Below are 21,123 nucleotides of genomic sequence, written 5' to 3' on the forward strand. Positions count from 1 at the left end.
ATGGTCTTTATCACTAGGCTATAATAATAATAATAATAATAATAATAATAATAATAATAATAATAATAATAAATCATAACTTCTCACTTTCCACATTCCCCAATCAAGGAAAATGAGAAGGTGGATCCACTCTATATAATCATAATTCACCTTTCTTCACTCTCATTCCCGAAGGAAAAAAATGGCAACTCGTGATCACTATCTTCTTGTGCTACAATTAACAACCTTATTCTGCTTTTCTCACTCACTCGATAGTAACGGTGGCTTCAGTGTGGAACTCATCCACAAAGACTCACCAAAATCCCCATTCTACAACCCCTTTGAAACCCCATTCCAAAGATTAAGCAAGGCTTTTCAACGCTCCATGAACCGTGTGAAACGCTTTTACCCACATTCAAAAGCGTTGTCAAATGCACCACAAGCGGACATAATTTCAAACCAAGGAGAATATCTCATGAGATATTCAATTGGGACCCCACGAATTGAGATCTTAGGCATAGCTGACACAGGAAGTGACCTTATTTGGTCACAATGCAAGCCTTGTGATGATTGTTATAACCAAACAAACCCAATCTTTGACCCTTCAAATTCCACAACATACAAATCTATTCCTTGCAACACAAGGGTGTGTGAATCATTGGTACAATCTTCTTGTGCTAAAACAACAAATGAGTATTCTACTTGTGAATACAGTATGTCCTATGGTGATGGTTCATACTCCATTGGTGGTCTTGCATTTGACACACTCACACTGGGCTCAACCTCAGGTAGCCAAATTTCATTCCCCAACATATCAATCGGTTGTGGCCACAACAATCATGGAACCTTCGACTCGAATGGTTCCGGGATTGTTGGGTTAGGTGGTGGTTCTGTCTCGCTCCCTTCCCAAATCGGCCCTTCAATAGGGTTCAAATTCTCGTACTGTTTGATTCCTTTCATGTATTCAAACAATACAACAAGCAAGATAAACTTCGGACAAACGGCTTTAGTTTCCGGTCCTGGGACGGTTTCCACGCCCATTGTTCAAGGTCCTATTGAAACCTTCTATTACCTTACATTAGAAGGAATCAGTGTTGGAAGAAAGAGGCTCGATTTTGTTAATGGAAAAACCAAAGTAGTTGAAGAAGGTAACATTATCATTGACTCAGGGACATTTCTAACTTTCCTTCCGGAAGATCTGTACTCGGAATTGGAGTCTGAGGTGGCATCACAGGTGAATTTGCCAAGAGTGAGGACAGAGGTGCTCAATCTTTGTTACAAGTCCCCGGGGAATAAAATTGAGGGTCCAACTATTACTGCACACTTTGGTGGCGCTGATGTTGAGTTGAACACTGCCAACACTTTTGTTAGTGTCTCTGATGGCGTGGCTTGCTTGGCTTTTGCGGCGGCCGAAAGTAACGGCGCCATATATGGCAACTTGGCTCAGGCGAACTACTTGGTGGGTTATGATATGCAAAACAAGGTTGTGTCGTTTAAGCCCACTGATTGTTCTAAAGTGTGATGATGGTTAAATTGTATTGTCTGTTCAGTTATGAAAAATTGAAAATTATGCAAAATAATTTTATAATCTATAATCTATAATCTATAATCTATATCTATAATCTATATCTATATCTATATCTATAATATATCTTAAAAAGCAGTCTTTGATTGCTGATGTGGCTTCTTCTCCTTCATTCTTGCAGTTTTTTAAATATTTTCTTTGGCTGGGTTTTCTAATTTTTTTTATTTCATTGTATATATTTTCAATGCATGTGTTATTTACTTATTTGACTGTCGTTATTCGCTATTATTTATTTTTTTTTACTATTTAGATTTAATGTACTTCTTCTCTTTAATATTTTAATAAAAAAAGTCTCGGTATATTGTCAATGCATGTGTTGTTGAATGTATTTATTTTCTTTGAAATACATAGAAAATTTTGTGATAGCTAGGGGTTATAAAGTTTCTGCTATCTCTGGTGGTAAACCTAATTAAAATCTTAGATGTTAGTTTAGCTCAATATAATATATACTAGATCCACAAGTATATATTTCCCCATTTTTTGTTCTCCATTATTTGGTCTCTATTGTTTTTTCATGAAATGGTCAGATACGGATCCAGATATCTAACAATGAAAGAGTTAAAAATTAAAATTTTGTATAATTAAATATAATATTATATATTTAATAATTGACATAATTATAATTAATTTTTTAATTAAAAAATTAATAAATATTTTTTAAATAAAGAATTATCTCAGTTTTTATAATTTTTTTATAATTTTTTTATAATTTTACATCTAATAAAATATAAAATTATTTATTTTTAAATATTTTGTTAATTAATTTACTTTAGTAAGTATTTATGTGTAGCAAGTTAAATTTGTATGTTTTATATCATTATAAAATGACATCAAATAATATAAATTAATTTTACTAATAATTTTGTTATGTAAATTTAAAATATATTAAAATATTTTTATATAATAATAGGGATAAAAGGTAATAAAAAATAATAAAAAAGAAACAACTAAATTTCTAATTAAAAAAAGAATAATATTATTATAAATAATATTAAAATATTTTTTATATGATTATAGATGTTGAAATTAATTTTAAAAAAATAAATATGAAAAGAACTCTAAATTAAATAAAAAAATACAAATAATATAAATGTATATAGAAAAATTTAAACTCTAATACATAAAGAATACTAACTCTTTATTATTAGTATGTTATTAATTTTTAGAAGAAGTATAGGGAGTTAATGGAGTATCTGTACAATATGTACAATGGGGTTTAGGGATATTCGATTCAGTAGGACATCAGATGTTTATTATCCTAATATCCGGATGGTTATTCTGGATAGTATGGATGTATTGTGTTTGAGAAATTAGTAGTATTTTATCCTAAATGTTTATTTTTTAACTCATATTGTGCCAAATAAATAGCCCATTGTACACATTATATAAATACTCTATTAACTCCCTAGCGAGATCCTAAATTTTATTCTATATAAGCATCTATTATAATAATATGAGTTTAAAATTTATTGTGGGGTCAAAGCCACTACTTGCCCCCTTGAGTCTGTCCCAGACTCCCTGTGTGTAGATGTTATTGCCAGATTGTTGCCTTCACTCTGACTCATGCATGTCGGAATTCTCCATCTTCTCTGCTCTTCATCTTGCTTCATTTTGGCTGCATTAATTTCTATTAGTTAGTCATTAGTTTCTTTATCTTTGTTTTGGATTTTTTAGTGTCAAATCATATGATTTTCTAACTGAACTGATGGATGTTGGATCTGAATATGCCAAATACTAGTGATTCTGTTGTGATATGTTGGTCTCGGGGCAAATTGCTTGCAATTGGTGTTTGGATTTGGATGTGGTCATTTTAAAAGACTCACTTTCTTTTGAAATAGGTAACAATATATCTGATATATCTAATTTATTCTGGTTTGTGAAAATACAGTTCTTTATTCCCTCTCCATACTTTCTTCCGAACCTTTTCGTAATCTAAAATCAAATTCATCAAATTAATAATTCATTTGGTGGTCTTGTTGGTGGTATCTGGACGATTGATTTCGTATCTGGGTTTCTTCGTGTGTAGACCCATATTTTTCTCCTCTTCTGCCTTTTGTTGCCCCCAAACTGTTTGTGATTTGTGCATGTTCTTTCTCATCTCTTATTTTTTTTTTCCCGAGTTTGTTCCATGATCTTTTTATTTTGGATTTGTTCGGTGCCATATATTTGTGTTTTTTTTCCTACCATCTTTTCAGGTCTAGCGTGGGTTCAATTTCTTGGAACGGCATGCACTCCAGCTTGAAACAAGCTTTGCGGTAACTATTTGTTAACTATTTCCTTCAGTTGTTTTATTCTAACCCATGTTTTTATATGTTTGTCTGTATTTATTTTATTTATCTTAATTGAGTATCTACTTTGGTCAATGTTCGTGGAAGTTATGTTTGTAATATTAAACTCTTAAGTTTCATGATATATTTTGGGTTTTCTTTCATCTCAAATCTATTTTGTGCATTTGTATTCTCATCACATCTATTTGTTATTTCATTTTCTTGCCTTTATTTTTGCTATGTTGTCACCATGTGGCTCAAATCTTTGGGTAGGCTTCGTGTTCTTTTTTTTTTTTTTGTAATCTATTTTTAGTCATCGATTGAATATTGGCACTTCGAATTTAATCATCCTTTCTTTTTTTTTTTTTTCTTTTTTTGAATGTGTTATCTTTCTATTTGTTCGTTGTGCTTACTCGATGAATGAGTTTGTGCTATATATTTCTATTCTTCTTGATCTCTATCTGTTGGTGTTTGAAATATGTAAAAAAATATTGTGATGGACTGAAATTTTGGGTTATTTGCTGTCTCTGCTCATATTTAGTGATTTTTAGATAGGTAAATAGAATTTTCAAATACCTAATAAAAATGTTTTTTTTTTCATTCGTTATTTCTTTTTCCTAATTTTATTTTTGGACCATTTATCTGTATTAGTATCTATTATTAATTATTAATCCATTCGTTTTTTTATCTTTGTCTGTGTTAGCTCATGTCGATTCAGATGATGTTGTAACCGATCCGATGGAGGTTCGATCTAAAGATACCAAAATTTATTGATTCTGCTGATATGTTAAAACGATATTGATCATTGTAACTGAATTTAAATTGATGTTGACTATCAATTTTTCATTTTTTTAACGTTAACTCTCTCTTTGAAACATATTAATTTCGTGTTATATGTTAGAGTAAATTTGTTCTACGGAATTTAATCTCTAAATAATGGCAAAGTAACTTTTCTTACCAAATTAACTTGTTTCATCCCGACCCTACTAAGAACTCCCCAGTTCTTATCCCGTATCTTTCTACGTCCCTTCAGATGGAGACGGGTGTCATCTTCTATGAACTCGAGCAGCCTTATGTGTACGAGGATCCTGTCCTTCGCAACTTCTGTATAGTGGCTGTGGAGCCTCGAGTCCGTAAGTACGTAGTTAAAGACCATCCATTTCAGCACCTATTAGCTTCACCTCTCTTTGATCCTGATGCACTGTAAGTTTTTTCGATGTGGTAGTTACATCTTGCTTCTGTTCATCATCCTTTTGATCACATGCATGGAGGTCCTATTCCAGCACAGTAGGATGGTCAGGCGGTGCCTGAGCCTGGCCCTATCGTCGATGACTACATCCCTGAGTCTCCTCCAGTAGGTTTGGATATGTGGATAGAGTCTCTTTTCTACTCACTCCACTAACCCTTTCACCATAGAGCCTATTAGGATTTCCACCGCAGCTTCTGGTATACCCTTAGCAGTTGAGCAGATTTCTCTTAGTGGTGCAGCTTCTACAGGTGACCGCAGTGATGGTAGTCCCCAGAGTACACCAAAGGTCATCGTTATTTCTGACGATAAAGACATTTAGGAGATAGAGATTGTGAATCTGATTTCTGAGGACGATGAGGATCCCGAGATGGATACAGAGATCGTGAACTTGACTTCTGACAGCGTTTAGGTAGTGGCATCGACATCTTCTTTTGGCAGTGCTTCGGTTTAGTGTTTCTCTTGTTTTAGACTCTCACTTTTGTTTTTTGAGAGATCAATTTAGAAGACTAGGCTAGTCTGAGCATCAGATTAGGGGCTTCCTATATGGGCCAGACTCCGGAGATGTTTTGAGTTGTATATATGTACATAACTGTGGGGGAGTAACTAACTTTTTTTTGGGTGCTATATATATAGTATATTATCCTGTTTGTGTATGTATTTGTTTATCTTCTTAGGTTGGGTAATCTCGTGTTCCTTCTTATTTGCGATTTTCTTTAAGGAAGATTTTTCATAAAAATCGAGTTCTGTTAACTCGATTACAGGCTTGATATTATTAATAACAGTGTCAGTATAGTTTCAAATTGGTAACACTCGATGTTTCGCTATTAGAATGCCATACTGAAAATTGGGTCGTTACAGTGGTCTTGTGGTCGCCCTGCAGTAGGGGTTGGATGACTATTTGGGGTATTTTCTACATAAAGGTAGGCTGTTTTATCAAGGGAGGGCAGCTTTAACTGCAAATTCTTCTCAGATCCCACTTTTGCTGGTTGAGTTCCATGATAGTAGGGTAGGAGGACATTCAATCTTCTTTCAAACCTATAAGCGGCTGGCAGCAATGTTCATTGGCACGGCATGAGGCAAAGGATCAGGGATTATGTTACAGGTTGCTACATTTGCCAGTAAAACAAATATGCCGCGATGAAACCGGTGGGGCTGTTATAGCCCCTACTAGTTTCAGAGAGAGTTTGGGAGCATGCTACAATGGATTTTGTGGCGGCATTGCCAAAATCTAAAGGCATGGACACTATCCTAGTAGTGTTCGATCGATCAACTAAATATGCTCACTTCATCCCCTTAACTCATCCATTTTCAGGCAAGGAGGTGGCACTAGCCTTTATTAAGGAGGTGGTTAAACTATACGGGTTTTCCAAGTCAATCATATCAGAGAGGGATAGGGTGTTTCTGAGTAAGTTTTGACCCAAACTATTCCAAGACGCAGGGACAAAATTAAAGTACAGCACGGATTTCATCTGCAAACCGACGGACAAACCGAAGTGGTAAATCACTGTTTGAAGATTTATTGTGGTGCTTTGTGGGTGCCACCCGAAGAAATGGTTGGAGACCATGGGTTGAGTTTTGGTTTAATACCTCCTACAATGCCTCAGCCCAAACAACACCATTTCAAGCACTTTATAGTGTGCCAACACCTGTTCTTTTATGTGAAGAGACTTTTTGATCGCATGTTGAGGAAGTGGTAGCATTGACCGCAGCCAGGGATATTGTTTTGGTAGAGTTGAAAACGCACTTGGTGCAGGCTTAGTAGTGGATGAAACAAGCAACAGATGGGCATCAAAGGGATGTGGAGTTCAAGCCCGGTGAGTGGGTTTATTTGAAAGTGTAATGTTATTGAATGTGGACACTAGCACGGAAGGTCAATGAAAAGCTAAGTCCGTGTTACTGTGGACCGTTTAAAATGATTGAGAAGGTAGGGGCAATGGCATACAGGTTAGCCATGCCTCAAAGGTGCAGACCTCACCCGATCTTCCACGTTAGCAAGTTGAAAAAGGTTGTCTCACTGCAGCATCTAGTCTAGATGCTTCCACCGAGACTGCCTGAGGATGGTTAGCTGGTGATGCATCCGTCTTAGATTGTGGCATTGTGAACCGCAGAGGATGTGGCTTTGGAGTATTTGGTGCGCTGGGTGGGCCTCTCTCCTTGTGAGGACAGCTGGGAGCGAGCGGTGACTGATAAACTATTATTTTATGGTTTATATTGTGTTCAATTGTGTGGTTTTATCAAATCTTTACCCACTTATTCATATGATTAGCATGTATTTACAATTCCTTCCCAAAATTACTCCATGGTTGAAAACTTGCTTTCTAGAGACTTTTAATTATGTATTTTAATTCTCCTTTATTCCATTCAATGCCGTGATCCGTGTGTTAAGTGTTTCAGGCTTTATAGGGCATGAATGACTTGAAAATTGGAGAGGAGGCTTGCAAAAATGGAAAGAACACAAGAAATTAAGGAGATGACCAGCGAGAAGCGACGCAGACGCATGGCTCACGCGACCGCGCGAATTGGAGAAATCATAGTGACGCGCTTGTGTGCCTGACGCGAACGCGTGAACTGAAAGCTGCATGAGTGACGCGAATGCGTGGACGACGCGCACACGTGGCAAGGCAAAACGCTAGATGATGTGAACGCGTGGATGACGCGATCGCATGACGTGCACGATCTGCAGAATCTGTAGAATTCACCGGGGGCAATTTTGGGCCTTGTTTTGACCCAATTTTTGGCTCAGAAAAGCAGATTAGAGCTAGGGAACATGCAGAGACCAACAACAACATTCATTCCACACAATTTTAGTTTTAGATCTGATTTTACTTCTCCTCTAGGTTTTCTCTCTACACATTCATAGTTCTTAGGATTTTGATTTTATTGCTTTTTGGATTGGGATATTGAGAAGAGTTATTACCTCCGCCAAGACTTCATCATTATAGTTTGTTTCCTTACTTGTCACTTACTCTTTCATATCCTTAATTTGTTCGGAATTACTATTGGATTATTTTTAGAGTTTATTAATACAAGAACTATTTTCATTATTAATTGATCTTTTTGATTATTATTTATCACATCTTCCTTTATTTCCCTTTCTTATTTTGTGAAGTTTACAATCATAATGAGCGAGTAGTTCCATAATTTGATTGGGAGTTGGTTGAAAGGAGGATCTTGAGTTGGAATGCTCAAGAGTAAAATTATAATTGGGTTTATCGTTGGGTCGCCCTTTAGTCACTGACACTAGTCCTTCCCAAGGGAGAGGATTAGAACTTATGAGTAGAAACTATGAGTAGAAACTGACTTCCAACTTGCTTGACTTTCCTTTATTTGGTAAAGGATGACTGAACAGAACAATCTTCAATTATCAATTAATCTTGGGAGAACTCCAACAAGGATAGGACTTTCGACTAATCTACTCCTGGTCAAGGTTTTTATTTAAATTACATAATTTCTCTGATTTAATTTCCTGTCTATCAAACTCAAACCCTTTTGGAAAACATCTGATTAATAAAATAGCACATCTTTCTGCAACTCGTTGGGAGACGACCTGGGATTCATACTCCCAGTATTTTAATTCTAATTTTTGTACAACCCTTCTAAATTGATAAGCGGATTTTGTTGGTTAAGAACTGTACTTGCAACGTATCTCTTATATTAATTTCTTAATCCGCCAATTTCCGCCACGTCAATTTTTGGCGCCGTTGCCGGGGAATTGCAAACGTGTGCCTTATTATTGGTTATTGTAAATATTTTTCTTTTACTTGTTTATTTATTTTTGTTTTTTCCTTTTATTTCTATTAGCTACTATGAATTCTCACCTCTCTCGCTTTGAGTTTGGTTCTAAATTTGTTGAAAGGAGTGGAAACTATAACAGGAATATGCATCAATGTCTAAGCAATCAAAGAAGGATGGAACCAAGAGGATCCGATCAACCCTTTTGGCAACAACACCCTCTAAGATATCATGGGCAAGGACCACTCTACAATGCATACCAAGCTAATAGATATGGTGGACCACCTTGTAGTTACCAACAAGCCCCACCTTGTGCTTATAGACCATCTTCTCAACGTAGCTTTGAACCACCACACTCACAAGTTCCTTTTCATCATTCACCACCATATGACCCTTATCCACCACAATCTCAATTCAATTACTCCCAAGAACCACCACATTCTTATTATGAACCCTCTCTCCTAACCAATAAACCTTCATATCCACCCCAACCCCCAATGGATGACAAACTTTGTGTTCTTCTTCAAGGGCAAGCGAAGATGCAAAGGGACGTACTGGAACTCACTACTGCCTTAACTGAGGTAGTTAATATAATACCTTCCCAACATCTGAGCACTCAAAGTACTCCCATGGCTACATGTGGCGAATCAAAAGAAGAGCGTAGCATGAAGGAGACACTAGAAACTTCGGTGGATAATGAGGAGCATGGCTTTGTATTGGAACAAGTGGAAGAAGCCATAATAGTTGTAGAGGAAGAAGTGGTTGAAGATTTAGGAGATGCTGAACCTCCATGGGAATCGAGAACTGTAAAGGATTCCGCTGAAAAGTTCGAAATTGATGCCAATGAGGATAGTGCACAACCTCCAAAGCATACACCTTGTGAAAAATTGAACGGAACGGACCAAGAAGTTGATTCCATGGGCAGTGATGATCATGAATCAAGCTCTCCTAGTCACGAACTTACATCCGCAACTGAATTCTTTGAGCCTGAAGAACCTTATCCAAGTGGATACGAAGATGATGCCGAGGTAGATTTCTCTCAACCTCCAACGTATGACTTGAGTGACGAGGAAGACATAGAAGACTTTGATCAAGACGCAGTTGCAGTTGAAGAATTTTGCAAAGAAGTGGAGGAATTCACAGAAGAATACAAGGGAGTAGAGCTTACAGAACCACTGAAAACACCTATCCCAAGGCCATTATCACCTAATACAAGCTTCAAGTGGGTATAATCCTTGACCTTTATCTTTACTTTTCCACTTGAATATGGTTTGCTTAAAACAGATGGCTAGCTTAGAGCTCTCTGCGGCTTTAAGAGTAAGAAGGAAATGGCTCGTACCCAGAGCTGGTGTGCAAGATTTAATAAGGTTCCACGCTTCAATTCGAAGTGCACGGATTGGTATCAAGTTCAATTGAATGAGCCTTGGAAGACGTCTGGTCATCTTATTGAGAATACAATTTCTAAACCGCCCGGATGGAAGAATATAGATCAAGACAAAGGCGGATTTAAAAGCAAGGTTTGGGATCCTGGAATCTATTCTGACATTCGTCACCACGGGAGCCTGAGAATCTGTTTGAAGCTGCTCAGAAGCTTTACATGCCTAGTTTGGGACCCTGGAGGCTGTTGGCATTCCAAACATTGGTGGAGATTTCTGGATGAATTTAAGCACAAGCCACCATAACAGGAAGCTCATCAAATGTCCAACTTAAGGACTTTAACTAAAAGTGCTAGGGGGGAGACAACCCACCATGGTATGATCGTTCCTGTTTCAATTTTATTTCGTTATGTTTGTTTTTATGTTATTTTATTTTCATTGAACCTGGAATTATTCATAGCATCTACACTAGCACTGCATATTGCATACTGCATAATTGCATAAAATTTTTTTTTGCACGCGACACGTAAGCATTGCTGACGTGTCCGCGTCACAAGTGCATTAGGAAGAAAAGGAAAGTGAACAGAAAGTCACGCGAAAGCGTGGCTGGAGGCGTGCCTTTGGCACAAATTGCCCCATGCGACCGCGTCACTGACGCGTCCGCGTTATGTGAGAAAAATGCCTCCCACGCGTCCGCGTCAACCACGCGAACGCGTGCCCTGAAAATCGACGTAAGAAAGGGTGTATGGCAGTAAGTTACGCTGAACTGGGGCTGGAATGGCACTAGACGCACAGGCCCTACCACGCGAACGCGTGCCCCACGCGTCCGCGTCGTCTTCTAATATTTGTCATCCACGCGATCGCGTCCACCACGCAAACGCGTCACCATGGAATTTGGCAACAATGAGTTTCGAACAGAGAGTTGTGCGAGTGCGAGGCTGCCTTCGCGCTAGTAGCCTAGAACGAGTCACGCGTCCGCGTGACCGACGCGTCCGCGTCGATTCATATAAGCGCAATTCGCGCGAAAGCGTACTCCGCGCATCCGCGTCGCTTGCGTCGCACAGCATATCAATATCTGCCAAAATATCTTATCTTTTTCTTCCCCAAATCCTATTTTTTCTTTTCCCTCCTTATTTCTTTCTTCCCCTTTCTTCCTTCTTCCTTCTTTTTCACTTTCTACTTTCTCTCTCTCACCACCATCAACAAGGTTTTTCTTTTCTTCTTCCCTCCTTACTTTTTTATTCTTCTTCTTATTTTTATGTTTTCTTCTTCTTTTCTTTTTCTTTTCACTTTCATTATCCATGTTTTCTTTTTGTTTCTTTTTCTTTTAATTGATGTTGAAAATTTATATGGGTCATTATTTCTTATGATATGATTGTGGATTATTAAGGAATTGTTTGGCAATTATATATTAATTTTATAGGGTTGCTTGCATGTTCAATTTAATATTTTCAATAGCTTATTTACCATGCATGCTATGTGTTTGTGGAAACGCCCATATGGCATTATGCACTGTTTTTCGATATCTTTTATTCTACTACTCTAAATGCTTGCTTTTACAAAACCCTTTCTATACTATTTTATTTAAATATAATTGTTATTACAAATAGGTTATTGATGCGTGAGCATCTTTCCTATTTTTTCCTAGTAAATTTGCATGTAATTTGTTGAGTTTAATTAAGAATTAATTATATTTTAGCCACTATGGATGCTATTTCAAGTTTTGTGCAATACTATTTATTTTAGGTAGCATTCGGCTGGATTTGATGGAGTTTCTGCAGCACAAGAATCAAAGGAGATGACAGTGAGGAGCGATGCGTACGCGTGACACGCGTGACTGATGCGTACGCATGATTTGGAGCTTTCCATGGCGACACATGCGTGTGACTGACGCGTACGCATGATTTGAAGATTTGCTCAGCGACGCATATGCGTGACCGACGCGTCCGCGTGACTCGCGAAAAAGAACCATCGACGCGTGCGCGTGACCGACGCGTACGCGTGACATGCGCCACGTGCAGAAAATGTAGAAAAACGCTGGGGGCGATTTCTGGGCTGTTTTGACCCAGTTCTTAGCCCAGAAAACACAGATTAGAAGCTGCAGAATGGACAAATCAAGTGGTCCCCACCCATCAGCTGAAGACTTGTTAATTAATTCGAATTTAAATTCAAATCTTATTTTAGGAAAAGATATTATTTTAATTTTAATTTTAGAAATTTGATTTTTAAATTATTAGGATTAGTTATAAAAAGGATCCTAATAGGGTGGTTCCAGAACAACATTCCACAACATTATTCCATACAAATTTACATTCCATATTTCATGAGCAACTAATCCTCCATTGTTAAGGTTAGGAGCTCTATCTATTGTATGGATTGATAATATTATTTTTCTATTTTAATTCATGTTTTGATTTATTTTTCAATAATTATTTTTGTTCTTTATTTTATGAATTTGGGTGGAACGGAAGTATGACCCATGTTCTATTTGAGTTCTTGTATAACTTGGAAAAGCTCTTTACTTGAACAATAGCTTGAAAACATATTATCCTGAATTTCTAATTGTTTGTATTTAACGGGATACGTGACATATAATCCCTTTATTTTTGGACAATTAGGATTCTTGTAGCATATAAACTGGAATTTGATCATCACCCTCTAAATTGGAATTAATTGACCAGTTATTAGTTTGAAAGGCTTGGTAATCTAACTTGGACATTGAATGCTTGATCTATGCTACTCATGCCTTTGCCTGCATGCCAATAAACACCTTGCATTTAATTATCATCATATGCACTTGCCATATTTCCATTGATGATTTTTCACATGTAGTCTTGACCATGTGTCAACATCATTCATCTTTAATGTGCATTGATTACCACTTTTCCCGTTCTCTTCCTTGCTCTAACCCTTGACATTTTAACATACTTTCTCTTTTCTTTCTTTTAGGATGGCCACCAAGAAAGGCAAAGAGAAAGCTACTCCCAAATCAACAGCAAGAAGAGGAACAAAAAGAGTATTAGTGGCAGAGCCATCTTCAACTGCAGTTAAGCCCTCAACAAAAAGAATTAAGAGGATTATTAAGGTTGATGAAAAAGAGAAAGCCTTCCCAGCAAAGGACACTGCGCGATTTACCAACCGTTACTGTGAGCAGATGTTTCCCATCCTGGCAGAAAGGAATTACAACAACGAATACCTTCTTCTCCTCCCAACCCGTATTGCTGAATTTGTTGAGCCACAAATTGAACGAAGACAATGGGATTTCCTACAGAGACAGCCACGGCAGGTTAATCTTTCCTGGGTAGTCGAGTTCTACTCTAATTTCCACCTGCCAACCCTACAGTCTGTCTATGTCCGTCAGAAGCAAGTCCCCATTATAGAAGAGGCCATTCAACGAGCTCTAGATCTTCCCCCTGCTCCAGAAGGACTAGACGCATTTCAAGAAGCCTCACTCAAGCGCCAGACATACCAATTTGACTGGGACGCTGTTCTCAGAGTTATCGCACTACCTGGCAGCAGATGGATTTATGGATACTATCGTTCCCGTCCTAAGAGAATATCGGCTTCCACACTTACCTTGGCGGCTCGCGTATGGGCACAGATTATGTCCCATTACGTCTTTTCGAGCACCCACGAGTCCTCCTTCACTGCAGACATGGCTGTTTTACTATGGTGCATCCTTATAGATCAACCTCTAAACTTACCAAGACACATCCGGAATGCAATGGGACACGTACAAATTGCGGGCAACTTACCTTTTCCCGCCTTGGTCTCAGATCTTGTCTCAGCAGCCGGAGTCTCCTACAGAGCTGGAGACACCAAAGCCGTACTCCCACGGGATGATCAGTACGTCCCTAACGGAAAATATATCAGACCTCCAGCAGCCACTACAAGCCAGCCTACTGAACCAGTTGAAGACATTCCTTCTTCAACACCTCAAGCACCTACAACAAACCAACTGCTCCATCAGATACTTGAGAGGTTGGATCAGCAGGAACGCAAAGCAAAGCTAAGAGAGCGCCGTAACAAGCGCTGATTCACATACCTCAAGGAGCTACTTATGGGAAAATACAAAGACTCAGACACCCCGGACTCCACTTCCTTTACCAGCACAGGGAGCCATGACGGTCCCAACTGTGGAGATACTGCTACCAGCCCACCTTTGTTTCTGAAAGATGGCACCGAGGACGGTGTAAAGCCTTAACTGTGGGGAGGTCGGTCAGTACCTGACTTCCGGAGGTAATTTCTCTTCCTTAACATCAATAAAATAGGATATTTAGTTAGTTTTTCTTTTTCTTTTGTAGAATAGGATAAATTGCATAGTAATAGGTTAGTTGCATGCATGTTCTACTTGATTAAAAAGATAATAAGTTTCTTCTAAGACCCTATTTTTTAATTAGAACAAAATTTCACTAATTTTAATCAAAACTTTTATGTTAAATTTGCTTGAAGTTGTATTTGAAATATGGTTTTTGAGCTAAAGAACACACAACCTATGAGACTTTGAGCCTAAATCCATGGTTACATTATTTAACCATAATTATTTTATTCTTGTGTGTTTACTTCTCTATGATTGTAATCTATATTTTGTTTCATCCTATATGTCCAATGTTTAATATATTTATATTCGTGCATATGATTGAGGCCATTATTTGTTTAGCTCACTTATCCAAATTAAGCCTACCCCTTAAGTTACCTTTGTTAGCCATTTTGAGCCTTTAAATCCTATTTTTTCTTTATTTTACCACATCACTAGCCTTAAGCGAAAAAAAATTATATATCCCAATTGAATCTTTGGTTAGCTTAAGATAGAATTGTGTGTTAATTGAGTATGGGAAGATTGTGGGAACAGAAGATAATAAAGGAAGGTGTGATGATAATATAATGAGAATTTGGGTACCTACTTATGTGAAACTATAGATATTAAAAATTTATGTGCATTGATAAACTGTGTTTATTTTTAACGTTTAAAAAAAATCCAAAAATATTCAATAATTAAATAAGGGGACAAAATTACCCCAATGCTAAGTTAAAAATTCAAGGATCAATGCATATATGATAAAATTAAAATAAAAGTTGATACATGAGTATGGAATGTGAAAGGGAAATTTTGGGTAGCTAGGTATGAAATTTAAGTTATATAGAATATATATATGCGTGTTAGGTGAAAGCTTAGGTTAATTAGAGATTCAATTTATAAGCTTACTTAGCCAGATATATACCCCTACCTTTACTTTGGCCCCATTACAACCTTGAAAAGACCTCATGATGTTTGCATTGGTACATTAAATGTTGTTGATTGGTTAGGTGAAGAACAAAAATTAGAAAGCATGATTAGAGAAGGATAGAGTGACTACCCTATACACTAGAGAGATTAGAGCATACATACATCATCAGTGAGGGTTCAATGCTTGAATTCTATGTTCCCTGCTTTCATGAGCTACCTTCTTGCATTTTTATCTGTTCTTACTATATAAGAATTGAATTAGTGGAATTTGATTTGTGATTGTCTTGAAGAGCTTATTTACTTTTAACCAGGTAGACAAGAATCATATAGTTGCATTCATATGTATAGGTTGCATTGCATTGCATGAGTTTTACATGTTCCTACTCATTTATCTTATCTCCTTCAACTAAGCATGAAGACATGCTAATGTTTAAGTGTGGGGAGGTTGATAAACCATTATTTTATGGTTTATATTGTGTTCAATTGTGTGGTTTTATCAAATCTTTACCCACTTATTTATATGATTAGCATGTATTTACAATTCCTTTCCAAAATTACTCCATGGTTGAAAACTTGCTTCCTAGAGACTTTTAATTATGTATTTTAATTCTCCTTTATTCCATTCGATGCCGTGATCCGTGTGTTAAGTATTTCAGGCTTTATAGGGCATGAATGACTTGAAAATTAGAGAGGAGGCTTGCAAAAATGGAAGGAACGTATGGCAAGAAATGACAAGAAATTAAGGAGATGACCAGCGAGAAGCGACGCGGACGCATGGCTCACGCGACCGTGCGAATTGGAGAAATCATAGTGATGCGCTCACATGCCTGACGCAATCGCGTGAACTGAAAGCTGCATGAGTGACACGAATGTGTGGACGACGCGCACGCGTGGCAAGGTAAAACGCTGGATGACGCGAATGCGTGGATGACGCGATCGCGTGACGTGCGCGATCTGCAGAATCTGCAGAATTCGCTGGGGGCGATTTTGGGCCCTGTTTTGACCCAATTTTCGGCCTAGAAAAGCAGATTAGAGCCAGGAAACATGCAGAGACCAACAACAATATTCATTCTACACAATTTTAGTTTTAGATCTGATTTTACTTCTCCTCTAGGTTTTCTCTCTACACATTCATAGTTCTTAGGATTTTGATTTTATTGCTTTTTGGATTGGGATATTGAGAAGAGTTATTACCTCCGCCAAGACTTCATCATTCTAGTTTGTTTCCTTACTTGTCACTTACTCTTTCATATCCTTAATTTGTTCGAAATTACTATTGGATTACTTTTAGAGTTTATTAATACAAGAACTATTTTCATTATTAATTGATCTTTTTGATTATTATTTATCATGTCTTCCTTTATTTTCCTTTCTTATTTTGTGAAGTTTACAATCATAATGAGGGAGTAGTTCCATAACTTGATTGGGAGTTGGTTGAAAAGAGGACCTTGAGTTGGAATGCTCAAGAGTAAAATTATAATTGGGTTTATCGTTGGGTCGCCCTCTAGTTACTGACACTAGTCCTTTCCAAGGGAGAGGATTAGAACTTGTGAGTAGAAACTGACTTCCAACTTGCTTGACTTTCCTTTATCTGGTAAAGGATGACTGAGTAGAACAATCTTTAATTATCAATTAATCTTGGGAGAACTCCAACAAGGATAGGACTTCCGACTAATCTACTCCCAGTCAAGATTTTTATTTAAATTACATAATTTCTCTGATTTAATTTCCTGTCTATCAAACTCAAACCCTTTTGGAAAACATCTGATTAATAAAATAGCACATCTTTCTGCAACTCGTTGGGAGACGACCTGGGATTCATACTCCCAGTATTTTAATTCTAATTTTTGTGACAACCCTTCTAAATTGATAAACGGATTTTTGTTGGTTAAAAACTGTACTTGCAACGTATCTCTTATATTAATTTCTTAATCCGCCAATTTCCGCCATGTCAGTGACATTGCATTCTACCTTTTTAAAGTTCCACCTTGAGGACAAGGTAGTTGTCCAATGGGAGAGTATTGATAGAGAGACGCCTACTACTAATAAGTTTTGGCTGTGTTACAAAAGGAAAGGCGAGTAGCAGTTAAGTGACAATTTTAGAAGTTGTTGGCATGTTTCAACTGGCTGATAGATTGTTAGATTCTATTACTCATTGTATATAAATAGCTAGGTTATAGTTATTTTAGTTTTATGTGTATGTTCTATTATAAATTCTGTTAGAAACTAGAGAGAATTCCTCTTTCTGAGTTGGTAGTTCCAACTGTGTAGAACCTTTTAGGGAATGTTAATTGGTCATCCTTTTGCAGCAATAAAACTTACCTATTTTGCTATTGCTGGTTCTATTAGCATAAGAAAAAAAGATTAAGAAGATCTTCATCTTTATCAATATGGGAGAAGTCTTTATTAATATATGCATCTGCAAGACCTAAATCAACTTGTGTCATAACCTGATAAACATATTAAAAAAAGTTAATTGTTTTAGTTTCATGTCAACAAATGAAAACAAAAACCAATAACTATCTTTCGTGCATCAATCAAAAGCACACACCTTCCAATAAAATTGGGTACTATGGATTCTCATAACACACTTTACAGAAGATTTCATATCGGTTCCTTCGAAGATAAACATTGTTGATCCCTCTTCTAATAAACTATAAACTCCTCAAGGTAAAATAGATGAGTGACTCAAGAAATAAAAAAAATCAATGTTATAATCTTCAAGAGAATATCATTATTGTTACAATATTATATGAATATAATACATCTAACAGGAGAGTGTGAAAGAGGATCATATTTATTATATCCAATATGACATGGGAATTGAATTTACGTTAAATAATCGATAATGACATAGGAACTAAAGAATCACGTCACAAAAAGACCTGCATTGAGTTCCTTCGAAGAAGGCACCATGTATTTGGGGTTTGTTGGGATAGAATAACATCTTCTAAAAACTCCATTTGCATAAATCATCCTAGCTTGACTTTTCTTTTCTTATAGATTAGACTTTGTATTCCATTTCAATTTGTAATTTGGACAGAAAATGGATTCACGAAAAAAAATTTGCAATCTATACTAGCCATTATTGATATAAATAAAGTGACTCGCTATCTCAAGTATAAGAAAGTATTACTTTTGAACAAAAAAAATATTTATTTAAGTCTCATGTATATTCTATGTATATCAAAATGTCTCAACATATATTAAAGGTTGTTCTTGAAAAAGAAAATGTAATTTGATATACAAAAGTAATTTCTTTTATCCAGGGTTTTATTTTAGGATTTCTTTGTACGAGTAATTTTAATATTTATTAATTTAACTAGTGTTTAACTTTTAAGGAACTTCTGTATATAGGATAAGATTGACCTTAGAATAAAATTTTTTAACTAATGATACAATAATTTTGATCTTTTAGTTTAACTACAATAATTATGTTATCTTTATCAGTAATCGTATAATTTAGACAATTTGTTAAAACAAAACCATATTTGGTATGCATTTTTATTTGACTTATTTTTTTTCATATATGACATATTGCAATACAAATAAAAATAATTGAATATATCATAATAAGAATAATTCATTATTTTTTATTCTATATATAATATTAAAATTAATATGTAAAAATTGAATACTTAAAAATAAAGATAATAATAAATAGCTAAAATTTTTTGTAGGTTATAAAGAAGATAGATAAGAATAGAAAATAGAAAATAGAACCTAAAAGAAATGAAGTATTCATTCTAACCAAATATTTATGGCGTGTCTATGGTACAAAGCTAAATACGTATATCATTTTATTAAAATTGTAATTTAAATGTAGTGTCAGATACTTGAGTACCAAACAAGTTTAAAAATTTATGTCCTATTGTATTTATATTACTTTGTGTCTTATCTATATCTCATGTATTACCATCCATTAACCAAGCGTAACCCAAGATAAGAAACACATGTGTCACATAAAAATTGACACTATTAATCCTATAAAATCTACCACCACCAATCCACCATTATTACTTCTCTATCTCCCTCCTTATCACCATTACCATGTCAATTCAAATTATCATCATTGACAATTTTTAATGTGATTATAAGAGTAAATGACCATTTGTACCCATGAAAGATACATACGCTGACAAATATACCCATAAAAAAAGAAAATTCACCTTGTAACCATGAAAGATGACCTCCACGAGCCAGAAGTACCCTGACGTTGGTACACATTTGGTCCGTTAATATTCGAACCTACATGGTAACAAAACCTATCCAAACCTATCTGCGTGTAATCCAATGTATACCTCTACAAAAATTAAAACCCTAGCATCCCTTTCTTCTCCAATTTTTACCTTAACCCAGAAATTGAAACCATTTCATTTTTGTTTTTTCCTCAAATATGAACACTGACAAAGAAAAATCCTCTAACCCATGGCCATGTCTCTGCACAGATTTAACTCTACTATGAGTAATGCAAGTTGTAACAAGACTTCGAGTTCAAGGAAGAAAAAGGAAAAGAAGCTTGATAGGAGATGCTTTTGTAGGATGGAGGTTACGTTGATGGAATCTGGCACGGTAATAAACCCAAATAGATGGTTCATCCGATGTTCTTTCTGGAAGGTAATAGCTTAGCGTTTTTCGTTTTTTTTGTGAAGGTTCTCTTTTTTTTTTTTGAATTTTCATTGACAGTTGGATATGTGTAGGTATTTTTATTTTTCAGGCAAGAGACTGCAAATACTATATGTTGGTGGATGAGATTGAAGAAGGTTAGAAATATCTAACAAGATCATTATTTAAAAGGAATACGGAGCATTCTCATGCAAGATGTGAAGATGGGTTGACAATCACTACAGTTGAAAGGGAGAATCATGAAAGCTTCTCCATGATTGCAAGAAAAATGGAAAAACTCAGGGGTGAGGTTAGAACAAGTAGAGTGTTTCTTGTAACCATAGCATTGGTAGTTGTGTTTTGTTTAGCTTGTAACTTAGGACTGATCTAATATGAAGATTCATTGTTGTTTATGACCATTGTTTCTTGTTAATAATGACAAACCAGTTTGAACCAATTCAGTTTGTTATATTTGATAGAAGTACTCATGAATGATTAATCAGATGGCATAAATAATCATGTATATTTGTTTTATTTGACTTAATAGGTCCTGTAAGATTAATGAGATGATGTCCAAAATATGCATTTCTCATGTATTAAATCTTGTCATACATAATTGAAACACAAAGCTCTAATTCTATAACACTGTCTTTAAAGGTTAAAATAACACACAACATATGATACATTGTGGATTCATATTAAAGACACAAGAGTCTAGTATCTATTAAAGAGTACCTCATATTACCAAAATAAAATAAAAAAGTCTAGGAGTACATCTATAAGTCTTCTTCTTGGAGTCTTCTTTGGAGTTGGATTTCTCTTAGCACAGTCTTCAATCTCATCTTTATTGGAGTAATATTCTCTTCAACAATAATAGGATCATTTATAGGGTGCTCTGTGTATAAGTGAATTCTGTTACCATTCTTCACAGCAGCCTCATACAGTGTAATTATATCCGTATCAGTCCTTAACAATTTCAGCCCATTATCAAGCTCCTTACCAGATTCTAGCCAATAAAAATCAGTAATGGATGTATATCCAATGTCCTTTAGTAAATCATTTATGAAAAATTCATTGAGAGTATCCACATTAACCCTCTCAAT

At 36.0% G+C, this 21,123-nt stretch overlaps 2 protein-coding genes across 5 annotated transcripts; both read left to right on the forward strand.

The window, feature by feature from the left end:
• The first annotated feature begins 273 nt into the window (after positions 1-273).
• Positions 274-1,785, forward strand: LOC112770218 (aspartic proteinase CDR1-like). Its single transcript, XM_025814613.3, has one exon. It carries the CDS (start codon positions 365-367, stop codon positions 1,499-1,501), a length of 1,137 nt encoding a protein of 378 aa, XP_025670398.2. The 5' UTR covers positions 274-364; the 3' UTR covers positions 1,502-1,785.
• Positions 1,786-3,047: 1,262 nt separating this feature from the next.
• Positions 3,048-14,352, forward strand: LOC112772943 (uncharacterized). Of its 4 annotated transcripts, XR_011876792.1 has the most exons (5): positions 3,263-3,402; positions 3,760-3,819; positions 4,535-4,575; positions 4,865-4,968; positions 5,057-5,195. XR_011876792.1 is itself a non-coding variant. In XM_072226033.1 (4 exons), the coding sequence occupies exon 4, from the start codon at positions 13,139-13,141 to the stop codon at positions 14,222-14,224; it is 1,086 nt and encodes a 361-aa protein (XP_072082134.1). In that variant the 5' UTR covers positions 3,095-3,402; positions 3,760-3,819; positions 4,535-4,575; positions 11,935-13,138; the 3' UTR covers positions 14,225-14,352. The 4 variants fall into 4 exon arrangements, 1 of the variants encoding a protein (XP_072082134.1); XM_072226033.1 differs by lacking the exons at positions 4,865-4,968; positions 5,057-5,195 and adding an exon at positions 11,935-14,352 and having other exon boundaries at positions 3,095-3,402; XR_011876791.1 differs by lacking the exon at positions 3,263-3,402 and having other exon boundaries at positions 3,672-3,819.
• Positions 14,353-21,123: the final 6,771 nt, after the last annotated feature.

The sequence above is a fragment of the Arachis hypogaea genome, chromosome 18 (genome assembly GCF_003086295.3).
Source record: "Arachis hypogaea cultivar Tifrunner chromosome 18, arahy.Tifrunner.gnm2.J5K5, whole genome shotgun sequence".
Classification (NCBI taxonomy): Eukaryota; Viridiplantae; Streptophyta; class Magnoliopsida; order Fabales; family Fabaceae; genus Arachis; species Arachis hypogaea.